The sequence below is a fragment of the Nerophis lumbriciformis genome, linkage group LG20 (genome assembly GCF_033978685.3).
Source record: "Nerophis lumbriciformis linkage group LG20, RoL_Nlum_v2.1, whole genome shotgun sequence".
Lineage (NCBI taxonomy): Eukaryota > Metazoa > Chordata > Actinopteri > Syngnathiformes > Syngnathidae > Nerophis > Nerophis lumbriciformis.
In genome coordinates this window covers 40667501-40681132 of record NC_084567.2, presented here as the reverse complement: position 1 = coordinate 40681132, position 13632 = coordinate 40667501, and the positions used below count along the sequence as shown (strand labels likewise).

Below are 13632 nucleotides of genomic sequence, written 5' to 3'. Positions count from 1 at the left end.
GTATAATAGACTGTATTTATATTATTCTCATGTGAATAATGCTATATAATAGACTGTATTTATATTATTCACATGTGAATAATGCTATATAATAGACTGTATTTATATTATTCACATGTGAATAAGGCTGTATAATAGACTATATTATTCACATGTGAATAATGCTGTATAATAGAATGTATTTATATTATTCACATGTGAATAATGCTATATAATAGTCTGTATTTATATTATTCACATGTGAATAATGCTACATAATAGACTGTATTTATATTATTCACATGTGAATAATGCTGTATAATAGACTGTATTTATGTTATTCACATGTGAATAATGCTGTATAATAGACTGTATTTATATTATTCACATGTGAATAATGCTGTATAATAGACTATTTATGTTATTCACATGTGAATAATGCTGTATAATAGACTGTATTTATATTATTCACATGTGAATAATGCTGTATAATAGACTGTATTTATATTATTCACATGTGAATAATGCTGTATAATAGACTGTATTTATGTTATTCACATGTGAATAATGCTGTATAATAGACTATATTTATATTATTCACATGTGAATAATGCTGTATAATAGACTGTATTTATATTATTCTCATGTGAATAATGCTATATAATAGACTGTATTTATATTATTCACATGTGAATAATGCTATATAATAGACTGTATTTATATTATTCACATGTGAATAAGGCTGTATAATAGACTATTTATATTATTCACATGTGAATAATGCTGTATAATAGAATGTATTTATATTATTCACATGTGAATAATGCTATATAATAGTCTGTATTTATATTATTCACATGTGAATAATGCTACATAATAGACTGTATTTATATTATTCACATGTGAATAATGCTGTATAATAGACTGTATTTATGTTATTCACATGTGAATAATGCTGTATAATAGACTGTATTTATATTATTCACATGTGAATAATGCTGTATAATAGACTGTATTTATATTATTCACATGTGAATAATGCTGTATAATAGACTATTTATGTTATTCACATGTGAATAATGCTGTATAATAGACTGTATTTATATTATTCACATGTGAATAATGCTGTATAATAGACTGTATTTATATTATTCACATGTGAATAATGCTGTATAATAGACTGTATTTATATTATTCACATGTGAACAATGCTGTACAATAGACTGTATTTATATTATTCACATGTAAAAAAATACCCAAGTGTTTATTCTTTATTGTGAGCAAACTGTGGCACTGAATTTACCCCGGGGATCAATAAAGTATTTTTTATTCTATTCTAATCATTGGATATTTTACTACATCGTTATTACAGTTGGAAGATAATTCATATGGCCCCATTAGTCGCGGTTTATTACCCGACACATGGAACATGACGAATTAGTAGTAGTTTTGAATATCTTAAAATTTCTTTTGTGACAACCCCAACTTTGAACATCGCATCAGTTGCTATATAAAGTGGCGCTTTCCATCATTTTCAGCAGATCTCAAGCGAGATCCACCCAGGAATGGGGCCGTATGAATCCCTTCCCTACTTCAATATACTATTCATAATAATTAATCCACAACATTTCAATGCTCATGAATTTAATGTATTCTTCAATAATTATATATTATTGTCATCCTTCTTCATGCCTCGCGGCCATTTATTTAAGACAGAATTGATCAATTCTTAATCAATCAAGCTCCACAATGCAACTTTAATTAGCGCCTACCCACAATGCACTGTAAATGTCTGAAAGTGTGTGCTGCTTTAACAGAGCTAGCATGTCAGACAAATGTCGACCAACCAAATGTTGTCCTCCGGCTTTCAGCCGCCATATCCGTCCACAGGAAACAAGCTGGACCGCCTTGAGGACATGGCCATACCGTACGGTGCCCTGATTAGACCCTTATCAGTGTGGATACTGTATGTGTGTATTAGTGTTAGTGAGTGTGTGTGTTTGATGCAAGGTCGACACAAGCAGTTCTTCTGCTGTGATATCGCCTAAATTTCACCAGGCCACTTTTGTAGTGGCGCCTTTTCCTCCTGCTTCACGCCACCTCCCTCTCTCTGACACCAGCAGAGTCCTGCACAAATACAAGAGTCCAATTAACTCATGGATTCATTCAATGGTTTTTCATTTGGTCATCAGTTCATGTAAACAGTACACTTCAGATAAATGAATAAAAGTATCGGTTGACATTTCCTGACCAATAAGGTACAGGCTGAAGCTAAAAGCTTTTACTATGCCGACCCTTTCCACATTCACTTTGTACATGTCTAATAGAGAGAAAAAACAAACAAAACAACAACAACAAGAAATCGATTTTGAGATAAAGAAACAAGAAAGGACTCTAAAGTCTCTGTCTGTAAATACATGCATTTATCAATATATACATATAAATATACAGTACAGGCCAAAAGTTTGGACACACCTTCTCTCCATTCAATGTGTTTCCTTTATTTTCATGACTATTTACATTGTAGATTGTCACTGAAGGCATCAAAACTATGACACCTGGGAAGTAACAAACATTTCAGGTGAAGAAGAAGTTAGTAATGTACTAATCGTACTTCAGTAGTATGTGTGAGAGGGAAACATTTCAGAAGTGTGAATGAGAGTTTCAGTAGTGTATGTGAGAGGAAAACATTTCAGTCGTGTGTTTGAGAGTGTTTCAGTAGTATGTGTGAGAGGAAAACATTTAAGAAGTGTGAATGGGAGTTTCAGTTGTGTGTATGAGAGTGTTTCAGTAGTGTATGTGAGAGGAAAACATTTCAGTCGTGTGAATGAGAGTTTCAGTAGTTGTGTATGAGAGTGTTTCAGTAGTGTATGTGAGAGGAAAACATTTCAGTCGTGTGTTTGAGAGTGTTTCAGTAGTGTGTGTGAGAGGAAAACATTTCAGTAGTGTGAATGAGAGTTTCAGTAGTGTGTAGGAGAGTGTTTCAGTAGTGTATGTGAGAGGAAAACATTTCAGTCGTGTGAATGAGAGTTTCAGTAGTGTATGAGAGTGTTTCAGTAGTGTATGCGAGAGGAAAACATTTCAGTCGTGTGAATGAGAGTTTCAGTAGTGTGTATGAGAGTGTTTCAGTAGTGTATGTGAGAGGAAAACATTTCAGTCGTGTGAATGAGAGTTTCAGTAGTGTGTATGAGAGTGTTTCAGTAGTGTATGTGAGAGGAAAACATTTCAGTCGTGTGTTTGAGAGTGTTTCAGTCGTTTGTGTGAGAGGAAAACATTTAAGAAGTGTGAATGAGAGTTTCAGTAGTGTGTATGAGTGTTTCAGTAGTGTATGTGAGAGGAAAACATTTCAGTCGTGTGAATGAGAGTTTCAGTAGTCTGTATGAGTGTTTCAGTAGTGTATGTGAGAGGAAAACATTTCAGTCGTGTGAATGAGAGTTTCAGTAGTGTGTATGAGAGTGTTTCAGTAGTGTATGTGAGAGGAAAACATTTCAGCCGTGTGTTTGAGAGTGTTTCAGTAGTTTGTGTGAGAGGAAAACATTTAAGAAGTGTGAATGAGAGTTTCAGTAGTGCGTATGAGAGTGTTTCAGTAGTGTATGTGAGAGGAAAACATTTCAGTCGTGTGAATGAGAGTTTCAGTAGTGTGTATGAGAGTGTTTCAGTAGTGTATGTGAGAGGAAAACATTTCAGTCGTGTGAATGAGAGTTTCAGTAGTGTGTATGAGAGTGCTTCAGTAGTGTATGTGAAAGGAAAACATTTCAGTCGTGTGTTTGAGAGTGTTTCAGTAGTATGTGTGAGAGGAAAACATTTAAGTAGTGTGAATGAGAATTTCAGTAGTGTGTATGAGAGTGTTTCAGTAGTGTACGTGAGAGGAAAACATTTCAGTCGTGTGAATGAGAGTTTCAGTAGTGTGTATGAGAGTGTTTCAGTAGTGTATGTGAGAGGAAAACATTTCAGTCGTGTGTTTCAGTAGTTTGTGTGAGAGGAAAACATTTAAGAAGTGTGAATGAGAGTTTCAGTAGTGTATGAGAGTGTTTCAGTAGTGTATGTGAGAGGAAAACATTTCAGTCGTGTGAATGAGAGTTTCAGTAGTGTGTATGAGAGTGTTTCAGTAGTGTATATGAGAGGAAAACATTTCAGCCGTGTGTTTGAGAGTGTTTCAGTAGTTTGTGTGAGAGGAAAACATTTAAGAAGTGTGAATGAGAGTTTCAGTAGTGTGTATGAGAGTGTTTCAGTAGTGTATGTGAGAGGAAAACATTTCAGTCGTGTGAATGAGAGTTTCAGTAGTGTGTATGAGAGTGTTTCAGTAGTGTATGTGTGAGAGGAAAACATTTCAGTAGTGTGAATGAGAGTTTCAGTCGTGTGTAGGAGAGTGTTTCAGTAGTGTATGTGAGAGGAAAACATTTTAGTCGTGTGTTTGAGAGTGTTTCAGTAGTGTGTGTGAAAGGAAATTATTTACTGGTGACACGCTCTCTCATGTTTTTGATGATTTATTTTTTTAATTCAATGAATATCATCCACTTCTTTCTCTCAGTATTGCCCTTGACACCCACTTTCTTCCATCCCAAGACCAGGTGTTCGGGTCAGAACTTGCGGTGTTCATTGTGACATTTGGTACACCAACTAACTCGGGTAACTAAATGTTTGACTTGCAACTTAAAGCGCAACAATCAGCCGAGAGGAAGCTCTTATCTCCAAACACTCTTAAGTTGAGGTAGTTGAAGCACATGACATTGACTCGGTTGATCGTCCTTTGTGGATTTACAGTATTTGAGAGCAATTGTCTTGACTCACAGAGAAGACGTTGATACCGGCGGCCATCGGGTGGTTTTGTGCAGGGGGAATTCTGACGTGGTTCTCCTGACGTGGACATCATCATGAATCAGAACATGTCAACATCCTCCTGATGATGATTAGATGTAGAGTTGTACGGTATACTAGTACTAGTGTAGTACTGCGATACTAATGAATCGTGTTCGGTATTATACCGCCTCTAAAAAGTACCGGTCCGCCATGCCTTTGCTGGTTTTACGAGCAGAGGAGCATGTTCGGCAGCGCACAAACACAGAGTACTTTTAAATTTTTTTTAAATTGTTTTAAATTGTTTTAAAAAATAAAAAAAAATAAAAAAAAAATAAAAAAAATAAAAAAAAAATAATTTTTTTTTAAAAAAATTAAAAAAAATTAAAAAAAATTAAAAAAAATTAAAAAAAATTAAAAAAAATTAAAAAAAATTAAAAAAAATTAAAAAAAATTAAAAAAAATTAAAAAAAATTAAAAAAATTAAAAAGAAAATTAAAAAAAATTAAAAAATTAAAAAAATATTAAAACATTTAAAAATATTTTTAAAAAATTTAAAAAAATTGAAAATCATTTTTTACCCTGAAAATTATTTTTTTTACCTTGAAAGAAAATTTTTTTACCTTGAAAATCATTTTTAACCTTGAAAAAAAAAATTACCTTGAAACATTTTTTTTACCTTGAAAAAAAAAATTACCTTGAAAATCTTTTTTTACCTTGAAACATTTTTTTTACCTTGAAAAAGTATTTTTACCTTGAAATTTTTTTTTACCTTGAAAAAGTATTTTTACCTTGAAAAATTTTTTTTACCTTGAAAATCATTTGTTTACCTTGAAAATCATTTTTAACCTTGAAAAAAAAAATGTACCTTGAAAAAAAAAATGTTACCTTGAAAAAAAAAATTTTACCTTGAAATTTTTTTTTGTTTTTTTTAAAATTTATATTACGTTTATAAACTCAGGAAATACGTCCCTGGACACATGAGGACTTAAATTACTCAGTGGCCTATCGGGAGGTTGTGAGTTCAAACTCTGGCCAAGTCATACCAAAGACTATAAAAATGTTACCCATTACCTCCCTGCTTGGAATTGGGGGTTAAATCACCAAAAATGATTACCGGGCGTGGCCACCATTGGCACTTTAACTTTAACTTAAATTATGACCAATGTATGATCCTGTAACTACTTGGTATCGGATCTACACCTGACATCCACTGTAATGATACCAAGTACAGGAGCGTATCTAGTCGATACTACAATGATTACATCGATATTTTTTAGCATCACAAAATCTTCTTTTGTTTATAAACTCAAGAATATGTTCCTGGACACATGAGGACTTTGAATATGACCAATGTATGATCCTGTAACTACTTGGTATCGGATCGATACCTAAATGTGTGGTATCATCCAAAACAAATGTAAAGTATCAAAGAAGAGAAGAATAAGTGATTATTACATTTTAACAGAAGTGTAGATAGAACATGTTAAAACAGAAAATAATCAGATATTAACAGTAAATTAACAAGTAGATTAATAACACATTTTTACAGCTTGTCCTTTATAACGTTGACAAAATAATAGGTGTATAAATGACACAATATGTTACTGCATAGACTAATTAGGAGTCTTTGTTTGTTTACTTACTACTAAAAGACAAGTTGTCTAGTATGTTCACTATTTTATTTAAGGACAAACTTGCAATAATAAAAATATGTTTAATTAAGATTATTTTAATTAAGATAATAATGCCATTTTTTGGTACTGGTACCAAAATATTGGTATTGGGACAACCCTATTTAGATGTGATGATCAGGACAATATAGGGACATGAACTTACTGTGACGCTGGGGTCGTAGGTGTCGTTACTGAAACCGTCGACAGCTGAAGGGTTGCTCAAAAGCGTGGCCCTCCTCTGAACATGCAGGTAGAAAATAAGGAGCCCCACCAGAGTGCCAATCAACAGCAGGACCACCAGGACCGAGGCTGCGATCCCTCCTGCATTGTCAGGCTTCCTCGGCGCTGCAGGGGAAACAAGACACATTTGACCTGTGGATGTTGTTCATCTGTTGCCATCTTGACGCGTTTTGGAAGCTTTTAACCCTAACCCTAACCCTAACCCTAATTTTTTTTTTTTTTTTAATTTATTTCAAAATTTTTAATTTTTTTTTCAATTTTCTAATTTTTTAAAAATGTTTTAAATTTTTTTAAATTTTTTAATTTTTTTTAAATATTTTTAAATATTTAAAATTTTTAAAAAACTTTTTTTAACTTTTTTTTTTAACTTTTTTTTTTTTAAATTTTACCCTAACCCTAACCCTAATCTTAACCCTAACCCTAACCCTAATCTTAGCCCTAACCCTAACCCTAACCCTAACCTTAACCCTTACCCTAAAAAAAAATGTTAATTGTTAAAATTGATTAAAACAATTTAAATTTTTAAAAATTGTTTTAAATTGTTTAAAAAAAAAAAAAAAAAAGTTAAAACAAATTTTAAAAATTAATTTTTTTTTTTTAAATTTAAAAACATTTTAAAAAAATTAAAAAAATTTGAAAATCATTTTTACCTTGAAAAAATTTTTAACCTTGAAAATAAAAAATTCTAAATTTTTTTAACTTTTTAAAAAATTTTTTTTAATTTTTGTAAAAAATTTTTTTTTTTTTACATTTTTTAATTTTTTTTAAATATTTTTAATTTTTTTTAAACTTTTTTTTAACTTTTTAACATTTTTTTTACCCTAACCCTAACCCTAATCTTAACCCTAACCCTAACCTTAACCCTACCCTAACCTTAACCCTAACCCTAACCCTAACCCTAATCCTAACCCTAACCCTAACCCTAACCCTAAAAAAAAATGTTAATTGTTAAAATTGTTTTAAAAAATTAAAATTTTTTAAAATTGTTTTAAATTGTTTTAAATTGTTTTAAATTGTTTTAAATTGTTTTAAAAAATTTAAAAAAAATTAAAAAAAAAGTTAAAACAAATTTTAAAAATTAATTTATTTTTTTTTAAATAAAAAAATTTGAAAAACATTTTAAAAAAATTTGAAAATCATTTTAAATAAATTTGAAAATCATTTTTTACCTTGAAAATCATTTTTACCTTGAAAAAATGTTTAACCTTGAAAAAAAGAATTTACCTTGAAAATTTTTTTTACCTTGAAAATCATTTTTTTACCTTGAAAATCATTTTTTAACCTTGAAAAAATATTTACCTTGAAAACATTTTTTTACCTTGAAAATCATTTTTTACCTTGAAAATCTTTTTTTACCTTGAAAAAAATGTATCTTGAAAAAAAAATGTTACCTTGAAAAATTTTTTTTACCTTGAAAATCATTTTTTTTAACCTTGAAAATTTTTTTTTTTTAAATTAATTTTTTTTTAGAAAATTAAAAACATTTTTTTTTTAAATGTAAAAAAAATTTGAATTTTTTTTTTTTAAATTAAAAAAAAAATTATTTTTTTTTAAATTAAATTTTTTTAAAAAAACATTTAAAAAAACATTTTAATTATTTTTTTTTTAATTTAAAAAAAAAAAAAAAAAAAAAAAAAGTAAAAAATTAAATAAATTAAAAAAATTAAAAAAATTAAAAAAAAAAAAAAAAAATTAAAAAAAAAATTAATAAAAAAAATGTAAGTTAAAACAAGGTAACATTTTTTTTTCAAGGTTAAAAATGATTTTCAAGGTAAAAAAATTATTTTCAAGGTAAAAAAAAAATTTCAAGGTAAAAAAAATGATTTTCAAGGTAAACATTTTTTTTCAAGCTAAACAAATGATTTTCAAGGTAAAAAAAAACATTTTCAAGGTAATTTTTTTTTTTCAAGGTGAACATTTTTTTTCAAGGTAAAAAATGAATTTCAATGTAAAAAAAAATTTTCAAAGTAAAATTTTTTTTTCAAGGTTAAAAATGATTTTCAAGGTAAACAAATGATTTTCAAGGTAAAAAAAACCTTTTCAAGGTAAACATTTTTTTTCAAGGTAAATTTTTTTTTTCAAGGTAAAAAATGATTTTCAAGGTAAAAAATGATTTTCAAGGTAAACATTTTTTTTTAAGGTAAACATTTTTTTCAAAGTACATTTTTTTTTTTCAAGGTTAAAAATGATTTTCAAGGTAAAAAAAATGATTTAAGGTAAAAAATGATTTTCAATTTTTTTTAATTTTAAAAAAATGTTTTTAAAGTTTTTAATTGTTTTTAATTTTAAATTTTTTTTTTTAATTTTTTTTAAATGTTTTTAAAAAAAATTTAATTTACTCTTTTTCTTTGAACTGTCTTAATCAAAGGCGATGGCTGTTTACGACCCCCATCCCTTAGACACAGCTGTTGCCATGTAATCTGGGAAAGTCCAAATGAAAGAGGAGGCATACAATCTTTCGTCAGGGGCGTGGGACGACACTGTAAAAGGGTACAGTGTGTACGCGTCTCTCCTCAATTGAGCCAAATTTAATTCTGTCTCTGTTTAATTCCTTGCTTCTTGTCTTGTTTAATAGATGTCATCAGTGTTTGAACCTGACATAAGGTAAGACATATTATCTGGTGTTTTGTTTCGCAATATTATGCAAAAGCAACAGCCGTCCTTGCACGCTACACCGCTACAACAAAGGTGACGAGGAGAAGACGCTGTCGAAGTGGAGGCACGTAAATAAGACCGCTCACAAAACGGCGCATCCTGAAGCGACTATCAGAAAGCGACTTGAAGATGATGTGTAAAACATCATCTATGCGACATTTTGACCAAAGAACCACCATTACATGTTATGTAGACCACAAGGAAGTATTTTACATTTAGAAACAAAAAATAATAATATGACCCCTTTATTGCCTCTTTTGTATGAAAATAGACCTGAGTAGACCCGCTCATCGGCAGTGCGCCTTATAGTCCGATGCGCCCTATGGTCCGGAAAATACGGTACACAAAAGACCTATTCCTCTCAAATATTGTTCACAAATCTGTGTTAGTGAGCATTTCTTCTTTGCCAAGATAATCCACCCCACACTGCAAAAACTGAAATCTAAGTAAGATGAAATATCTCAAATAAGGGAGATATTTGCTTATTTTCTGTCTAATAAGATAATTCTTCTCACTAAGCAGATTTTATGTTAGTGTTTTACTTGTTTTAAGGGTTTTAAATGATCTCAGTAAGATATTACAGCTTGTTGCTGAGATGTTATGACCTATATTGAGTAAAACATGCTTGAAACTAGAACATCAAGTGTTGCAAAGCTGTGTCATCAACACTCACAAGTATAAAACTACTTTTTTAAAGTAACCATTTCTTATTTCAAGCATGAAATAAAAAATCATGACTTTGACACAATTGTGTCTCATAATCAAAACAGATGACAGCCAAATGGACGTTGCTGTTTTATTTTCAATGAAACAATAGAAAATACGTACTCATATAGTAGTACACTTGTTATTAGTGAGAATATACTTATTTTAAGGTATTTTTGGGTTAATTGAGATTAGCTAATTAGGGCCCGCATGGCCCATTGCATAAGGACTCCCAAATACAATAGGGAGACCTATTGTATTTGTAAGGTTTTATTATTCTTTATTCTTCCGCCGCCACATTAAACTGTAATTTGACCCACTTAACATGCTTCAAAACTCACCATATTTGACCCACACATCAGGACCTGCGAAAATGACCTTTTTAAAAAAAAAAAAAACCCGAACCCCAAAACTCAAAATTGCGCTTTAGCGCCCCCTAGGGAAAAAAAAAACTAGACTGCCTATATCTCCCACTAGGAAGATCGGAGAGACATGAAACAAAAACCTGTATGTAGGTCTGACTTAGACCTAGTTTTCATAACTGTATATCATCGGGCAGAAATCAACAGGAAGTTGGCAATTCCCCCTTCAAGACAAAAAAGTACTAAAAACAGTCACTTTTGCCTCTTTGAGCTGTAATTTGACCCCCTTAACATGCTTCAAAACTCACCGAACTGAACACACACATCAGGACTGGCAAAAATTGCGATCTAATAAATAAAACCTAACCCCAAATCTCAAAATTGTGCTCTAGCGCAATTTTTTAATGAAACGCACAAAAAACTGCTCCTCGGATGAAAAACTGCCTGTAACTCCCACTGGGAAGGTCGGAGAGACATGAAACAAAAACCTCTATGTAGGGCTCACTTAGACCTACATTTCATAAATTGACAACCCCCAGCAAAAATCAACAGGAAGTTTGCTATTCCCCCTTCAAAACAATTTTTTTGTAAAAAACCGGTCACCTTCCTTCAAAAACTATCTCCTCTGAGCGCGTTTGTCGTTTCGGCTTCAAACTAACACAGGAGAGAGATTAAACCCTTGTGTATAAAATAACAGAACAGCGTTTTAATACCTGCTCCGGTTTTAATTTTATGACCCTTCAAAGACCCGCTGCGCTGCTGTTTTTTTAAGATGGCTGCTTAAAAGCAGGAAGCACCAGCGTGCCTACACAATGCAGACAAGGTAGGTACACTAGTCAAAAGTATTGGGACACTTATGACTACCACCGGACAAAAGTATTGGGACACTTAGGCCGAAAACTGGACAAAAGTATTGGGACACTTAGGCCGAAAACTGGACAAAAGTATTGGGACACTTGGGACTACAACTTGACAAAAGTATTGGGACACTTAGGACTACCACCGGACAAAAGTATTGGGACACTTAGGCCGAAAACTGGACAAAAGTATTGGGACACTTAGGCCGAAAACTGGACAAAAGTATTGGGACACTTGGGACTACAACTTGACAAAAGTATTGGGACACTTAGGACTACAACTTGCCAAAAGTATTGGGACACTTGGGACTAAAACTGGACAAAAGTATTGGGACACTTAGGACTAGCACCTGCCAAATACGCGGGCCCGACCAACGCTGCTTGCAGCTTTAATTGTACTTGTTTTGGAGAGTCTTGACAAGCCAAATTTTCTTGTTCTATTGGCAGATAATTTTGCTTAGTTCAAATAAAATACCCCTAATTTTAGTATTATTTTTCTTGTTTTTGAACACTGACTTTTTGCAGTGCACCTCACGGGTGTGACGTATCAAGATGCAGGATTATTGCACAGGTGTGCCTGCCCACAATGAAAGGCCACTTTTGGCACAATCCCATTTGCCTTCGCTACAAAACAATCACAAGCATTGTTGCTTTTTGTGCGATGAAACATGCTAAATATTTGCCATCCCTTACTTGTCTGGACATCAGTGACTTTTTTAGCACAGTTGATCCCGACGGTGTACTCAATGTCATCCAGAGCCAGGACCCCGGACACACCTTTGATTCCCTCCAAGACAATCTGGCAACAAAAATCAGCATATTTAATATTCAGTGTCATGTGTTTGTTGTGTTGGCGGTGAGGATCTCACCTGGTACTCGTCCGTGGAAATTATGTCAATGTCCACGCGTCTCCACGGTCCTCCAAGTTCTTTCACCTCCAGCAGCTCCTTGAGAAGACCTCTGGACAATGTCCACACCTTCAGCTGGCTGTCTGCTGCAAGAGGAAGTACAACGATGCATTCAAAAAAACGAGGAAACAACAAAACAAAACAAAAAGGTGTGAAAACACAACGGTGGTTGCGGCATTACGGCAACCAGGGTTCAGGATGCTTTATTATTGTCCATTCTTAACATGTACAAGACAGATAAGAACTGAAATTACATTTTCGGCACAGTCCCACTAAGTGTTTGTGTATATGCCCATTGTCTTGGGTGTAGTGGTGTTGTGTCCATAGGCCTGGGGCCGTTCTGCATGCAATGCAAGCAAAGTTCGACTCCCAGGTGTCATTGAGGAGGGAGGGAGGTCAAAAGCATCCATCTTTGAGAGTCCTCGGGGGATGTTTTCAGAACAGCCTGTTCCTGTTGTTGCAGCGTCAAGGCCATTCGAGGGAGTCAAATCGTAGATTAGGATTTTTGTTTTTCCGCGAGCAGACATTACAATGGCTTGTCTGTTCTATTCGTCCATGCTAACTCTCATATCCAATTTTTCCCCTTTCAACAAGCTTTTCCATGATGTGATCCATCTTGCGATTCAGTTCAGAAATCGCCCCAGTCTGTGATCCCACAGCCTGACCCAATCCTTCTATTGCGACGGACAGCCTTTGGGCTCCTTGAGTGGCTGCCATCGTCTTACGAATTTCACGATACAACCAGAGCAATGCCCAGCCCAATCAGCAGGTGAACCCGCGATCACGGTTCCAAATAGGTAGATGTCTTCCACGTCCTCGATGGAAAGGACTGAGAGGCACATGATTGAGACAGCAGACTTTGTACAGTAAGTGATGTGTTTTTGCTATTCTTTCACAAGGAAGGGCCCGACAGGTGGTTTTGCCTAATTTTTCTCAGTCGGCATCCTAGTAACAGCAGACGTTGTACAGTAAGTGATGTGTTTTTGCTATTCTCTCACAAGGAAGGGCCCGACAGGTGGTTTTGCCTAATTTTTCTCAGTCGGCATCCTGGTGACAGCAGATTTTGTACAGTAAGTGATGTGTTTTTGCTATCCTCTCACAAGGAAGGGCCCGACAGGTGGTTTTGCCTAATTTTTCTCAGTCGGCATCCTGGTGACAGCAGACTTTGTACAGTAAGTGATGTGTTTTTGCTATTCTCTCACAAGGAAGGGCCCGACAGGTGGTTTTGCCTAATTTTTCTCAGTCGGCATCCTAGTGACAGCAGACGTTGTACAGTAAGTGATGTATTTTTGCTATTCTTTCACAAGGAAGGGCCCGACAGATGGTTTTGCCTAATTTTTCTCAGTCTGCACCCTAGTAACAGCAGACGTTGTACAGTAAGTGATGTATTTTTGCTATTCTCTCACAAGGAAGGGCCTGACAGGTGGTTTTGCCTAATTGTTCTCAGTCGGCA

At 33.3% G+C, this 13632-nt stretch overlaps 1 protein-coding gene across 1 annotated transcript in view; it reads right to left on the bottom strand.

Annotated features, from left to right (window-relative positions):
- Positions 1-1606: 1606 nt before the first annotated feature.
- The window catches only part of mamdc4 (MAM domain containing 4), a 102591-nt gene continuing 90565 nt past the window's right edge, over positions 1607-13632 (bottom strand). The window contains exons 25-29 of the mRNA XM_061980894.2: positions 12141-12265; positions 11965-12070; positions 6616-6797; positions 4771-4836; positions 1607-2106 (exon numbers count right to left, since the gene is read on the bottom strand). Of these exons, the coding sequence (XP_061836878.2) occupies positions 2071-2106; positions 4771-4836; positions 6616-6797; positions 11965-12070; positions 12141-12265 (515 nt within the window). The 3' untranslated portion in view covers positions 1607-2070. The remainder of the gene's footprint in view (positions 2107-4770; positions 4837-6615; positions 6798-11964; positions 12071-12140; positions 12266-13632) is intronic.